At 41.2% G+C, this 16359-nt stretch overlaps 1 protein-coding gene across 1 annotated transcript in view; it reads right to left on the bottom strand.

The window, feature by feature from the left end:
• Nucleotides 1–971: 971 nt before the first annotated feature.
• Nucleotides 972–16359, bottom strand: part of ahr1b (aryl hydrocarbon receptor 1b) — a 48547-nt gene continuing 33159 nt past the window's right edge. The window contains exons 8-12 of the mRNA XM_030750440.1: nucleotides 15208–15413; nucleotides 15002–15111; nucleotides 11597–11738; nucleotides 10238–11504; nucleotides 972–2987 (exon numbers count right to left, since the gene is read on the bottom strand). Coding sequence (XP_030606300.1) covers nucleotides 2829–2987; nucleotides 10238–11504; nucleotides 11597–11738; nucleotides 15002–15111; nucleotides 15208–15413 — 1884 coding nt within the window. The 3' untranslated portion in view covers nucleotides 972–2828. The remainder of the gene's footprint in view (nucleotides 2988–10237; nucleotides 11505–11596; nucleotides 11739–15001; nucleotides 15112–15207; nucleotides 15414–16359) is intronic.

Raw genomic sequence — 16359 nt, 5'->3', positions numbered from 1 at the left:
TGGCAGTGCTCCTCATGTTCCGCCTTGCACAAAGAAGCAGATAACCATCCTGCTGATGGGTTAAGGACCTTCTTCGGCCCTGGCCAGCTCTCCTAGAGTAACTGTCTGTCTCCTGGAATCACCTCCACACTCTTGAAACTGTGCTGGAGCATGTATGGAGGAGCTGGACTACCTGTGCAACCTGAATGGGCTGCAGGTCTAAAGCTGACAGCAGGGACAAAAACACAAACAAGAAGCCAAAAAACCCCCATTAAACCATTTCCTTTGGGGGGGGTTGTTGCCTCGCCAGTGCATCTGTTATCACTTTCATTCAAAGCAGCTGAAATTGATTCACAATGGTTTACATTTTGTGTAAATGAGCTGTTAGACGTCTGACTGCATTGCTCATGCAAACTAATGGCGACCTTCGTAGGTCAAAATATGTCTTAAATGTTTAGAATTTTACAAACAATGAGGTGTTTTAATCAAGGGCTTATCAGCAGAGGACATCAAGGCTCACAAGTTGAAATAGTCTGGGTTCCTTTTAACTTTTCTCCATATGTTTAAAAAAAAAAAAAATCTAATTTAAACAACAACAATAAGAAATGCTTTTGTTTCCAACATTTAAAGCACCAGGGGAAAAAAATCTACCCACCCCACAGTTAATCTACATCTAGGTGACAAAACAAACACTGATGTTTAAATAATCTGCGTTTCTAATCCTGACGTCACAGCGTTCACGTTCCCCCATCAGGAAATACAGATTACCAGTACACGTTAAACCAAAGAAAGCAGCTTGATCTTAAACGCCCCTCACAGAATTACGGAAGAGGATTAGGAACACCGGAAAAAAAAAGGGCAGCCGGAATTCTGACTTTTCTGAGAAAAAAGTCAGAATTCTACAGAAGAGGATTAGGGCCACAAAAAAAAAAAAAAAAAAAAAAAAAAAAAAAAAAAAAAAGGCCGCCTTTTTTTGTTTTTCAGTGGTGCTAATCCTGTTCTGTACAGAATCTGTTTTTCTCAGGGTTTTTTTTTTTTTTTACATATAACTTGAATGGCTCAAAACTTTTACACTTAAAGACGCTGCAGATTGTATATTATTAAAGTCTCCACCAGCGGTTTTTAATGTTTCAAATGACTCCTTGTGACCATTTTTTTTCAAAGCACACAACACCATTGAGTTTTAAGCGAAAACGTTTTCTACTTTAAAGGCAGCTGCTGGTTTCAGTTTGCTGAGAAAAATGCAGTTCAAGTCGAGCTGCAGACTCGAAGCTTTTGTTCAGATTTCATTTGAAATAGACGCACGGAAGTAACGAAAGGACGAAAAAACAGCTGTTGATCAAAGTATTACAGAGTCACCGGTTCATCTAGATTTTGGAGTTAAAAGTATACTAGTGTACTAGAACACATAATTCACTCAAGTATTTTGTCATTAATCTCAGATTTCTGGCTTTTTTCTCAGAAAAAGTCAGAAATCTGAGAAAAAAGTTAGTGACCCCAAACCTCTTCTGTAGTTTTATGATGTTCTTTGTATTCTTATTTTATTTTATCTAACTTATTTTATTTAATGATTTTTTTGCTTAATATTACGTATTTCTATGTTATAATTTTTTGTAAAATTTTGTTTTGCTGTACTTTTATTGGACCTAAATACCATTTTAAATTTAAATGTATTAACTGAATGTGTTGTCTATTTAATTTATTTAGTTTGATTACTTTTTGTCACATCTTATTAGCCACTTGTCATGATCCTGCATGAAAGGTACTATACAAAGAACGTTTTGTTGAATGACTAATGCATCTTGTTGATGTAGCATATGTGTTATTTTATTATCAGTTTCTCAGTGTGCATCTAAAGTTTTGGTCCTTCTCAACCCCCATAAATGCTGAAGGCTCCGTTACTTCCATCCAACACACAAAGGTCACGCTCAAAGGGTCCGCCTGTATTTTATTACTTGAAAACGTGTTGATGTATCTTTGTCACATATCTTTATTTGATGCAATCTTTCATTGCAGTGTGCTGGACGGGTCTTGAGGTTTGTTTTCAAATCTCAGTGGCTCAGAACAGGTTTAAAGTTTCTGCAGAACCTGAGCATTTTTCACAATGCTGTGTTTGTGTGTGGCAATAACTCTTATGCTTATAAAGTATCTCTAATTAGTGTAACAGAAACTCAGACATGTAACAGCTCTATAGAGCCACAACATTAAAAAGTGGTATGTAAATGAAACTGAACTGAAATGAATGGGATTAATGGGCTAATTAATGACCCCACTCAGTTAATTTTTATAAACTAAAATAGCTTGGTGGTTTGAGGGTTAAAGTCTTTCAAACTTAAAGATCATTTCAGACTGAACATAAACCAACAGCTGTGTGTGCATATGGTTAAAATGTGGCCAGCAGTACTTGAATAGTCCAGGTTTCAGTCACATTACACGGCACCAAAACCTGCCTTTTTGTTGACTTCTGTTATTTTGAGCACCAAAGTGCGATAATAAAGATAAAATTGCAGCTGCTGTTATTGAGTGTAACTGCATCCTCCTCTTACTTCCTCTTTGATTAACTGTTTACACACTGGTCAGAAAGTGACGAGTTTTGGCTTGAGAGCAAAAATCCAGTAAGCACACTGTTAAAGACCCTGACAGACGGTAAAGAGCATGTGTTTGATCCAGACGTGGAAACTTTCAATGAGAGCTTGTCCTCTTCCTCTGCTGGGGCAGGTGTGAGGTTTTCTGAGCAGCACAGGTGAGATGAAACAAACCTGAAGTCTTTTTGTTTGCATCCTTATAAAATTTTTGATTGTCACATGTAGACAGTTTGCCTTTCCTCGTCTCTTCCTTGCTGTACCTTCTCAGAGGAAAAATCCAGATTTCTGGGAGTCCTGTAGGGCAGGAAGTCCATCTGGGCACGGGACGGGAATGTCGCCTGTGGCCACTCCGTTTCCGCTGGGCATCAGACATGTCCTGACGTACGCCGTGCTGGTGGCTCCGAGGAGTCGTCCGTTCTCCAGCTGAGAAACAAAACAATGGGGTCAAACTGTAAGAAAAACACTGGGGTGACTTTATTTGATCTTTTTTTAGTTGATTATAAGCACAAATTCTGCTTTTTTAATCACTGACATGACAAACACAAAGCTGCAGATGTTAACAGCAGATGTGAAGTCTACAGTAGCCTACAGTATGGTGACTGTAATCTTCAGTCAGATTAGCTTGTTTGTCACCTAAGTTAGGCAGCCTAAAACATATAAACAGCATTAAAAAACAACAAAAAAAACAGAAAAACTGAGATAGTTTTGGTGTGTGGAAAGTGAAACCAAGGCAGAAGTGTTTTACACCCTTATTCTCCTTAATGGCCAGCAGGGGGCAACTCTTCTGGTTGTATAGCAGTCTATAATAAAAAGAAACCATCTTCTTTGCTCTGTGAACTCAGTAAATATTTTCTTGATGAGTTTATGGGCTGAGTTGCAAGTTTCATTTCTGCTGCTGTGTTGGGACACCTGAAAAATTGGCCAGTAACTCCAGGTGGATGTGTTATAAAGACAAAAATTCATATCCCCAGACTTATGAAGAAGGAAAATACCCAAAATTTATGAACTGGCTCTTTTTGCTCTTGTTGCCCCCCGCCCCTAAAAAAAAGCAAACCACTGGGCAATGAGATAAAATTGGGGAATTCACTGAAAATTCTGCCAATATATAAAAATATAACTGGTACATTTACAAGAAAAAAAATGTCTTAATTTACAAGAAACTAGCAAATTTAAAGGGAAAATTACACAAATTTACAAGAAGAATCTGGCACAAAAAAATGGAAATAACTGCAAATTTCTATGAAAAAGGCTGATTTTACAAAAAAATTTTCAAATTCATGGAAAAAAGAAAATTTATTAAAAAATTGTTAGCTTTGGAGAGAAAAAGAGAAATTTATAGGGGACAAAATGGGCAAATTTACAATTGAACAACTCTGTAAAGTAGTGGGTTTTTTTTGTTAAGGAATCATTTTGCTTCACTTTTCAAGGTAAAGCTGGAAAAAAATTCACATTAAAATGAAAAAGTATGTTTTTTACTGTAACCTCATTTATTCAGATTTTTTTTCTCTGAATTTTATGACCCTATTCCTTTCAATTGCTTTTCTTCACTGGTCCTAATACATTGTCATTTTTTTTTTTTTTTTTTTGCAATGCGTTGAGTAAAATGGTGTGTAATCGGTTCACAGCAGAGCATTGCCTCTTTCTGGCTGTCTCCTCCCCCTCCTCCCGGCATTCACAGCATTAGGTAATGATGACAGTCAAATTGTAGGTCAATGCTGCTCATGCTTGACTGGTCAGCCTGCCAGTATTTTTCTTTCAGTGACACTCACTGACCCTGAAGAATAACAGCAGAGGCTGAATGGGGAGGGGATGAATGGATGCCTGCCGGGGTCGTCCATCTCTGGGGCGTCCCAATATTATTCTATTCATTATTGTACTACTCCTCACCGCCATTGCTTTGCTGCTCTGTCCTCCTGTTCATCATATCTCTTTTGTCATATCTCAGTTTGTTTTTGGTTCCAAACACCAGCACAAATCAGGACAAATTTCAACAATGCAGTATGTCACAAAATTATTAGCGGCTGAGCAGCATGCTGCGTGAATCCTTTTTCTATCACACAATCTTCATGTTGGGCTTGTGTCTCTAAGTTAACAATGCAGACTTGTTATAAACCTTCAAGCCTAAATCTGGCAGCACCAACTGGCAGGGTCTCATTACCTCATGTTTTACAATGGGAATTTCTGTAGACCTCCAACTTGTGCTCCAACTGATCAGTGTTTTTAGGAGCTCTCTCTGTTCTGCTTAGTTATTACTGGAAAAAGTCTTGGTTGGACTTTAAAGACAAATTCCTCTTTCTCCTGAACATTTTTGTATCTCATTAAGCAACTCGTATAATGTTACTAGGACGTGAGTTTAAGCTGCTGCGAGTCGTAACAGGATCCAAATATCAGGGTTCCTGCACCATTTTAAACATTAAAATCTCAAAAGACCTCTAATAAAAATGTCAGAATGATGGATTTTACTCAGGCTTTTATAACTGCTAGTTGGGTAAATAACTCTTGAACAGTACAAACAGTCCTATAACTCAGTTTCTGAGGATTTTCTGTGCACACGTGGCTGTGATCAAGCTCGTAACAACACAGCTGCATTGTGTGATTATAAATATGTAGAGACTTAAGATTCAAACTGAATTTAAAAATATTTAACATTACAGTGTGTAATATTTTCACTGCAAGATGTCAGTACCCCTCCCAATTCAAGTGCATAATCCCAGCTACGGTGGCTGCAGTGGGACAAACATGCTTTACTCAGCCAAGAGAGATCCCAGACATTACAGTTAGAATGTGCTCCATAATGGCTGTGGCCAACTAGTGTATTTCTACTGTTGTGAAAAAAAATTAATTTTTGTGCACATGTTTTAACTAGGGGTGGGACTCGATTAAAAAAATTAATCTAATTAATTAGGAGCTTTGTAATTAATTAATCAAAATTAACGCGTTAAAGTCCCACCCGTAGTTTTAACATATTTGAATAATATAAACACTCAGCAATGAATCAGAAAATAAAAACTGATACGTCAATTAAATATTGTGGCGTTTGACATTTTTACCCCAGAATTGCCTCAGAAACTCTGTCTCCCCGTCATCAGTCGTGAGTATGCCCAGATAACAAAGGGCCTCCAGACCGGATCAGCCCTGGAGTTTTTCCCTGTTGTGTAGGCTGTCAGTCCACTGTTTACCTCAGCTGTCGATATGCCTGGTGAGAAGCATTTACCTTTATTTACTCCGGAAGAGGTTGTAAAACTTTGGGAAAGGAGTCTGTTACGGGTCGATGAGTCAGAGTACCTCACTTCTGCCCGGTGACAGTGATACTGTGGTGAGTTGTTGAGGATATGTTGTGTCTGTCGGTAAGCACTGCAGTTTTTACTGCTGTTAGCTGGCGTTTCTGAAACTGCCTTTGAAGTCATCGTTGGACTCTGAGGCTTAGTGAAAAAAAAACTCTAATAGGATGTGAGAATGTAATCAAACTGTTAATCAGAGGGAAATTGTGATCTTTTTTTAGGACACTCAAGCCTAACATTAGCTGGCATGTTGCATGTCTAATCTGCAAACTAAATAATTGTGACAACTGGGACGTTTTTGGGTGTTAGAGACTTCAGTTCAGCAGATGAGGCTTGAGGTGAGGAGGACGAGGATGACATTTTATTAAGATACCGGTGGTGTTGTCTCCCTCTTTTGTGTTTTTGCTTCTTTAGTGAAAGGGACTCCTTCTCAGATGATAAAACATAGATATGATCCTTCATATCTTGGGTGTGAAGGTGCAGACACAAATTTAAATGTCTCTCCAACGCAGGGAAATGCCTACAACTTCTCTCCTCCTTTGGCGTACTACGTATGTGGCTACAGACTGGCCACAAACGCAATTAGTTAGAAGGGAGATGTCTTTCAAATATGGTGGAGGAACATGGTGGCTTCCACAAACTGGCACTAGCGCCTATGTATTTTTAATGGATTATTTTTTAAATGGATTAATTATAAGTTCATCAGTTTGTTGGAAGACACAATTACGCAATAATCTATGTATATGATAAACAGCATCCTTATTTTCTATCAAACAACCTCAAAAAAATTACTGACTGCACCATTAACAAGGACTTTTAATGGTAAAATATTTGAGATATTTTAAGACTTTGTTTATTTAAAGAAGCCCTATTCAGAAAACTATTATTAACAACACTTGTGGCTGTTAAATGAACTTAAGTCACGCTCATATAGCATCAACAAAAAAACCTGAGAGACCATTGTGGCTATTCTCTGAATGAATCTGGTGATGGTTAGTTCATACCATTACCTGATAAAGTAATTTAAAAATGGCCAGTTAAGGTCTGAGTCATACAGGCTTAGAGACCAATTGGCAACCATTTGGCAACTATCAGTCATGAGGGAAAAATGTGCATGCCCCAACCAGTTGCAAATGGCTGTTGGCAGTTGCTGGGAAATTGTTAAATCCCCATTCATACAGGCCTAGAAACTAGCCGGTGAACCCCTGGTGACCACCAGTCGCTAGGGCTAGTGGTTGCTTAAAGTTGCTAGTATGAAAGTGGTTGATTGTGATTATTTTGGTTACTAACAGGTTGCCACAGTCACTATAGTTTGCATGAAACACGCCAACTTGCCTGCAACCAAAATACTCACAAAGAGGTTGCAGCGCCATACACCTCTTTGTGACCAATTTCATACTAGCGACTGTCGACAACCTCCAGCAACTGCTCTCCAACGGATTACAGAATACACACCTTTCGTCTAGCAACCAGAGGTTGCCGGGGGTCACCGACTGGTCTTGAGGCTTGTGTGAGTGAGACCTAAGCTGGAGTTTGAATGAATTATCCAAACTTGTGTCTGCCCAAGACATGATTTTGCAACATGAGATAGCTTAAGGGTTTTAAGGGTTTGATTTGAAAACTAAATTCCATCAAACATGAATGGTTACAATTTTCTAATATTTGAATAGTTACCAAAATATTCAAAGTTTTGTTTTGTGACTACTTCTTTAAATCAGAAAATTTTACCCCTAATTTCTATTGGTGCCTGGTAGAATGTAATGCGCTAATACACCAGAAAATGGTGGTAATATAACTAAAAGCTATTTGCCAACCACCATTAAACAGCACAAATTGAAGAATATAACCAGACGCCAGTGTAATCAAACTTCAAAACATCAAGAACTATTTTAAAACTGAAATGAAAATGAGGTCCAGGGTATATTACCCCAGGTAAAGTTAGCATGTGACTAACCAGAGTCTTTTAAAGCAGTTTGGACTGAGGGGTGACTGAAGAGCACAGCTTGTGAAATTCCAATCCCAATCATCAAACTTCCAGCAAATGTTTATTACCGTATTTTTCGGACTATAAGTCACACCAGCCAAAAAATGCATAATAAAGAAGAAAAAAACATATATAAGTCGCACTGGACTATAAGTTGCATTTTGAGGGGGGGGGGGGGGGGGGGTTAATTTGATAGAATCCGAGACCAAGAGCAGGCCGAATAGGGTTACGCCTATAGTATGTTAATGTAACACATTCAGCTACATGACTCACAACGAACTGAGTACATGTCTGGTATGTTAACATAACATTAACAGTTATTCAGATAACCATAGCATAAAGAACGTGCTACCAAGTTTACCAAACCATCAATCCATTGAATTCTTCATCCTCGGTGTTACTTCTAAACAACTCTGCACACTCCGTAGGTAGACGAAGTGCTGCTTCCTCTAATATGTCGCTTTCGTCAGACTCGACGTCAGTTGCAGTTTCAATTATTCTGGCCTTTCTGAATCCTGAAAAGATGGTTTTGGTTGTCACTGAAGCCCATGCTTTGTTGATCCATCCAATGACTTCCAGGAAAGTTGGGTGGCGCATTCTTTCGTTTGCCGTGAAGCTGTGCTCTCCATCCATCATCCACTGCTCCCACAGGTTATGCAAGACTGCCTTAACGCTCCGGTTCACGGAGATGTCAAGTGTCTGAGTATTATGGTTAATGTGTTAATAATTTCACATATAAGTCGCTCCGGAGTATAAGTCGCACCCCCGGCCAAACTATGAAAAAAAGCACGACTTATAGTCCGGAAAATACAATAAATAAAACTGGCTTTTTTCCGGCTGCTTACCTGCTAACACAAATTGCTTTATGCCCAAAGGTGCAATTACCTGGCTAACCTTAGCTTGCTTGCTAACATTATGATTATCAATGCCTGTTTGAGGAGTCTGTGTTAGAATCGTCAAAATCCCACCGACAAATTAAGATCTGTGCAAAGACAGAGCGATAAAGAGTTTGTTCTGGAGGTCTGAATAGTACTTGGTGTAAAAGCACACACTGTAATCCAGCATTAACACAAAGCCCTGCAAACACATTCTGTACAAATAAAAATAACCGTCCTAGTAAACTCTTCCTGACTCTAACCCTTAGCTTATCCTGACTCCCAGTGACTATTTTTTTCAGGCTGTGCTGCGCTGACAAATCTCTCCCTCGTCTTATTTACATGGCATGTCTGGTTACATCATCACAGTTTACTCTGAACTTCATGACAGCCAGGGGCCTTTGTGTGTTGACTTGGAAAGAAAAATCCATGTTCATGGCAGTGAAAGAGAGCAGCACAGGGCTGAAGGGTTAGAGTTTCTAGATCGCGCGGCCCACGGTTTGTTGATGGTCACTGATATTCGAGGGCAGACTTCAGGTCTGGCTTCCACAGCAAACAGATCTGAGGAGCAGTGGTAGCTTCAGTTGGTTTGGGATGGTCATTTTCAGGATTTCAGAGATGGACGGAAGAAGGAAAAGTGTTTTTAAAAGCGAAAGAAACAAAGCTTATTGTCTCTAAGCACCAACCTCTGGAGATAAACAAGAGCTCCGCTGAGCAAATGCCAACACTCAGCTGTTTTGGATTCGTAAAGGGGGAGGGGTGAAAGGGGTCAAAGTGCTGTTATACTAAATTCAGTGAGCAAGTGTGTGCAGTTTGGTGGGTCAAGCTTGAACAGTATGCATCTATGTGTGAATTTGAACATTCTAGATGAGATCATTAATTTTCAGAAAACCATGACCTCTGACCTTTATCTTTAGGTCACCGAGATTCTAACTTGTGTGAGATTTTTAGAACATGCATCTATGGTGTGAATTTGAACAGTCTCTGTCACTTTGTTCTCAAGTTATGGCCAACGTTAAATTTCTGTGGAACAGACTCGGCCGACGCCAAGGCTACCACATCAAAACAGCCAGCTAAAAACAACTGCAGTTCCTCTTGTGGCCACTTGAATTTCGATACAAAGTGAATCAATCTCTATAGATTCCCATGTTAAAAATAAAATATTAGTACAGTACCAGTCAAAAGTTTGGACACACATTCATATGAATGGGTGAGTTTGTCCAAACCTTTGACTGGGACTATATGTTACTTAGTAGTACTATAGCCTCCAAAAAACAACGTGGCCTCACAGAAACTTCAGAGGCCAAAACCAATAGGCGATGCCACAGTGGCTACAACCATTTTTTATATATGACTGTAACCCATTTTATTCTCAAAAATGAATAAAATGAGGTGTTGGAAGTTATTAGGTCATATAATGTACAGGTATATAGATATAGGTACCTTCATCCTTTATATTGAGGATGTGTTTAAATTGTGATTAAACTGTGATTAAACTACTTTCTGTGTCATATTATTTCCCTGGTCTCTTACCTTGCTGTGAGTGGGGTCCTGTGGGGCAGTGAACACGCCGTAGGTCTCTAATGATGGCACGTTGTGCGGCGGCTGTGTCAGAACCAGTAACTGCTCCAACTCCTCAGATTGCTGCTGTTTGTGGTGACCCAACATCTGGTAGGGCTGCATGGTGCTTGCCAAACTCTGGTTGCAATAGATGTCCTGCAAGGTTGAGCTGTTTAGCACTGTACCGTCTGTGCTGCACACGCTGTAATGCGGGTGTCCAACCTCCATGTTTGGTGTAAAAGCTGCGAGTCCACTTGGAATGCAAGACCCATTTGAAGTTGGTCGAAGTAGATTATTCTGGAAGCCAGACAACAAAGTGCTCTCGCTGCTTACCTGCAGGTGGTACTGGAGAGGGGCAGAGAGCTGGTCCTGTTGGACTTGCCACTGTGGAGAGTTCTCACGTTTGCTCTCTAGCTCCGTAACTTTTGCATGGTTGGTGTGATGATGATCGTGGTTCTCTGTTTGTACACCCCAGTGACTGTCAGTTCCCCCTGTCTCTTGTCCAGCAGTCAAACACACCTGCTGGGAGACACTTTGGGCAGAATTTGATCCTTGGTTTGAAAATCCCAATCCGCCTGCATTCATCTGTTCCTGCCCCTGACTCGAACTCTCCAGAGAGTCGTGAATGTAGGAGAGGATTTCGTTGTTGCTGAGAAGGTCGCTGAGAGTTGGGATGTGGTCTGGGTCCAGCTCTACGTGCACCATTCTCTCATCCAGCAGCAGCCGCTCCAGATCCTCGGCATTCAGGCCAAGATTCTCCAGTGCGCTGAAGAGTTCGCTGTTGGAACACGTTTCCTCTTCATCCAGAGACAGAGAGTCCAACGTGTCCAGAAGGGGGTCAAAACTGGAGGTTTTGCCATTGCACTCCCCTGTCGCCTCCTTGCTAGAGACAACATACCAGCTGTCACTGCTGAACAAACCACCCAGACCATCAGTCCTGCTCTGCTGCTCGCTGAAAAGGCTGGTGTGGTAGGACACTTTAGGCTCTGTGTCAGACTGGCACTCGTACACTGACTCATCCTGGCTCATGAGCACACCCAGCAGTGACTTTGGGTGTACCTCATCTGAACTCTTGTCCACTTTGCCCTTCTTGGACTTGCTGCCTCTGGCTTTGCCCTGGACCGAGTCGGTGAAGCCATGAAGTGGGTATCCGGTTTGGTAGAGCAGAGCCTCTCCAGTGGCAAAGGTGAAGGGGAGATGGATTGATCTCTTCCTCAGGTGTTCTCCTCCTTCCTCATCCCTGTGGGTAAATATGTTAGACAGGAGAAATTAACAGATTGATAAACAGAAATTTAAAAAAAGAAAATCACACTGGAATCGAGAAAGACTCACGCCAAAGGCCTCTGAGTGGCGATGATGTAGTCCGGCTTCCCATTCTTGTAGATGAGCCGGGCATTGGCCTGGACCCACTTCCACCGGTTGTCCTTGGTAAGCAGCCTGAAGACGGTGAGGCCGCTCTCGCCCGTCTTTATCACTGGAATCACATCAGAGGACATGTTGGAACCTCTGCTGTATGCACACACACAATCATGCTGCATTAGCTCAGTAGGGTGTGCTGCTGATGTACACTTTGTGTATTCAATTGAGTTCAATTGTAATTATATAGTGCCAAACCACAACAGTCATCTCAAGGTGCTTTATATTGTAAGGTAAAGACCCTACAATAGTTACAGAGAAAACCTAACAATTAAAATGACCCCCTATGAGCAAGCAGTTGGTGACAGTGGGAAGGAAAAACTCCCTTTTAACAGGAAGAAACCTCCAGCAGAACCAGGCTCAGGGAGGGGCAGTCATCTGCTGTGACTGGTTGGGGCTGAGAGACAGGACAAAAGTCATGTTGTGGAAGAGAATTAGTAATAACTCATGATTAAATGCAGAGTGGGGGTATAAACAGAGTTAAAAAGAGGTGAATGGAAAAGAAACACTCAGTGCATCATAGGAACCCCCCAGCATCCTTGGCCTATTGGAGCATAACTAAGGGATGGTTCAGGCTCACCTGATCCAGCCCTAACTATAAGCTTTATCATAAAGGAAAGTTTTAAGCCTAATCTTAAAAATAGAGAGGGTGTCTGTCTCCTGAATCCAAACTGGGAGCTGGTTCTACAGAAGAAGGGCCTGAAAGCTGAAGGCTCTGCCTCCCATTCTACTCTTAAGTATCCTAGGAACCACGAGTAAGCCAGCAGTCTGAGAGCAAAGTGCTCTATTGGGGTGATAAGATGGGGCCTGATTATTCAAGGTCTTGTATGGCAGAACAAGGATTTTAAATTCAATTCTGGATTTAACAGGGAGCCAATGAAGCAAAGCCAATATGGGAGAAATATGCTCTCTCTTTCTAGTCCGTAATTAACCTGTGTGTGAAGAAGACTCCCCATTTACATGAACAAATAGGAGTCTATTAGATAAATATGACTCAAACCACTGCAGGGCAGTACCTTTAATACCTATGGCATGCTCTAATCTCTGTAATAAAATGTTATGGTCAACAGTATCACAAGCTGCAAACTACTCTTTGAAGAATTTTTGAGCGAAAACAAAAGGAAGCCATATAATTAGCTAAGGCAGCTGGGTCACAGCGATGCAGCATCACAGCTTTATTTCCCCGAGTCCCTCACCTCCATGGCTTGTGCTTGTGTAATCGAGTTTCTGAGCAGTCTAGTTTCTAAACAAGGGTGAGACTACAAAACCACAAGTCACAAGAGACTACAGACAAGAAACTACCAAATAAAAGTGTGAACCATTACTAAATGGGGAACATTTAGGGGAGTGACACAAGAGGATGGGACAGGAAACCCTGAGGGAGAAAATTACACTCTAAGAGTAAGTTATCAAACTAAAACTAAACTGAAGACCCTAAAACACTCCAGAAAACATAAAGATCAATAAACAAAACTCTAAACCATACGCAAAGGTTCAAACCCCAAATCAGACCCGGGATCATGAAATCTGTCCATGGCAACACGTGTTTGGAACGCCACAAACAACAAACTGACCTAAACAAGTAAATAACTGCAATAACAAATGTTAGGGAAATCTGCTTATGCTTTGTGTATCTAAAACACAAAATAATACTGGCTAATAGAGCAGATTTTTAAATTACCAAATACTGGTGTTGGTATCTGTATTAGTCTTAAAAATCACTCAAACATCACCATCTCGAACTACAGTCGGTGACAGTAATTCATTCTGATCTGCAGCGCAGTGACACGTGAACCAGTTTAGAGTCCAGGACCTCCAGCTCCAAGCAGATCTTCAGAGCAGCTGAAGATCTGACTGTAGTTGGAGTCTGTCTCTGAGGGGCCACCACCATGACGCTGTGTGTAAAGAGTAGCGAATACTTTAGAATACCTTAATTAGTGGACCGAAATCAGCTGAACGGGTAAATCTGTATAAAGTCATAAAATCTGCCTGATCCCCCCCCCATTTGTTGATCATCTTTATAATGTTTCAGGCTGTTTGTGTGTAAAATGAAAAAAAAAGCAGACTTAATAGCTAATATAACAGTTGTCGCTTTTGTCTAAAAATGAATATCTGGTGGTGATCAGCTTGTACTATCTTAGCAGGAACTCTGAACTTAGCAGATGTAGTGATGTTTAAGGAATCCTGAACAGAGTTTGCAGTCAGTGTCAAACGCGTTTGTGCTTTTTTAAAAATAGTCTCCTTTTAAACAAAATGAATCATCTGCTTTATTCCTTCTACAAAAACAAAACACAAAACATTACGAATGGCCTACAGAGCATATCTGCTCCTGTTCTTATTAAAAGTGAATTTTTAGTGTTATGGGTCAATGATATAAAAATGATTTATGGAAATCTCGCCTCTCATCTGTGAGTTCATAAGAGCATGCTGAACATGCATCTCTGTGTTTCCGAGTGCATATGCATACATCTCCCTTTCTGTATGCATGAGTAAATGCACACTGTGTGTGTGTGTGTGTATGTGTATGTGGCAAGTGCCTGGTGGCGGTGATGCGGGCGTTGCTCGGTGCCATGGTTACGAGTAACCAGGTCATCCGGTACACGAGGTAAGTAGGACACTTGACTCTGACATCCTCCATGAACGACAGACACACAGAGCGGCTGTTTGTGAGCTGCACGTGTTGGAAATGTAATGATGAGCCACATGTAAGATCAGGGTCAATAAACCCTGACTCAGATTACAGATTATAGATCACAGAATGACTCTGATGGGACATTTTTTTTTGCTCTGTACATTTCCTGTGTGCCTACAGCAGATTTCTCAGAGATGGGCAGATGTTTGGTGTATCAAACCTGACCTACAGCGATTAAAAAGGTTATTTATAGGTTGGAAAACAATCACAAGAACACGCCCACTCTCTGAGTCGCATATGGCCATACAGCCATAGGACAATCTCAATCCGTCCTGCAACATCCCCACAAAATCAGGGATTTTCCTGTATAGAAAAGCTCTGAGTGCCCATCAAAGGTTCAGGTTCTGACCTTGCACCAAAGGAAGATCATTTGTTTTTTAAAGTGGAAGAAACATGCACAGAGCTCTGTTAAGTCAGGTCAAAGAGACAAAACAGACAAACATTTAGTTCCAGGAAAAACAGATTTTGCCTTCTGATGTTGCCCACAACCTGCTCTAAGCTCAGAGTACAGTGCAAACCTGCCTTTAAGTATCTCACATACATGTTTGCACCTCCTGTTCCCATATTTGATTGCAGTACTTCCATGGTGCAGTGAAGCAAAGACAGAATGGAGAAGACTTGTGACTTACTGCGGACGTGATTTTCGGCGCAGTACAGCATGTCGGCAGCATGGATGAACTGGTATCCTGAACCTCGCACTCTCAGCTCCGCCTCAGTGTAGCCCAGGACTATTTTACCCCTGAAAATCCAGGAAAACCCACAAGAATGAGTCTAAACACACGTGGACTGTGTTTAATCATCAGGACGCATCATTTCTGATTCTGACACGACATACTTTGCATCACACGCCATGGGTGTGAAGTCCAGCTTGTGTTTGGTCCTGAAGATCATGTTCCGCGTCCTGATTTCCAGGATGGCTGGAGGCTGGAGGGGCGTGGCGATGGCGAAGAGCGCCAGCTGAGGTGGCTTGGTGCGCTCGCTGTCGCACTGCTGCCGACTCTGGCCGTGAAGGAACTTCAGCCGGCCCTGGATGTTCAGCGCCTGAGAGGGTTTCACAGCATTAAATTGTGGCATTAAGTCATTAAATTCGAGGCATTAACATCATCGGCAGGAAGGCAGTGACACAACTGAGAAAGCCCAGAGTGGTTCCTGCTCAGCTCGAGCTTTTTCTGCAGACATCTAAGTGCTGTTTCCTCTCTCCCTGTCAAGCACCATCAGTCTTATTTACCCTGCTGGGTGATGTAGAGAGCAGAAACCACTTCAGGATACACTGTAAACACAGTACATGGCTGTAAACCCCCTCTGGTCACATGACTCTGAGCAGTATATAAGTGCATTTTCTGAGGTCTTGTTGAGAAAATAAGACTTGTTGTTGTAGTCTGTCAGCAGGACTGACTACAACTAAACTGACATGTAGGAAAAAAACGTAATGCAATATTAAACTTCAGGCAGGACTGCTACAATCAATGGATTATTTTGATCTGTTAAATTTAATTTAAATTTGGCAGCACGGCTCTCCTCTGGGAGTTCTCCAGCTTCCATGTGCATGCATTGTAGGGGGTTATGGTGGTGGAGAAAAGACCCCAATACAGAACTCAGAGGCAGGAAGGAAAAAGATGAGCCTTTACTGGCTGATAAAAAACACGAAACACAAAAACTGAAAGAAACAAAACAGGAATCTAAAAACAGGAACTTGAGGAGCAACGGAGCATAGCAGACAAAGGCAAAGCAAAAGATGGGACTATAAGCACCCACTGGGATGACTGGTGATTAGGCACATGTGGGCAGGACAGATATTCACAATGAAGGTAAGGGAACAAAAACATAGCTAACCTTTAAAGACATGAATACAGAGGGCAGGAGAAAGTAGAAGCACAAAGAAACACAACAAAATCAAAAAATGCAAAAAAGACATGCAAAGAGGGCAAGTTTTATGATTACACACTGAGCCTATGCAATATGCAATGAGACAAATCAGCACGGATTT

The sequence above is a fragment of the Archocentrus centrarchus genome, chromosome 2 (assembly GCF_007364275.1).
Source record: "Archocentrus centrarchus isolate MPI-CPG fArcCen1 chromosome 2, fArcCen1, whole genome shotgun sequence".
Classification (NCBI taxonomy): Eukaryota; Metazoa; Chordata; class Actinopteri; order Cichliformes; family Cichlidae; genus Archocentrus; species Archocentrus centrarchus.
Note: the sequence above shows the minus strand (reverse complement) of the source record. Positions and strands in the feature narration are given on the sequence as shown.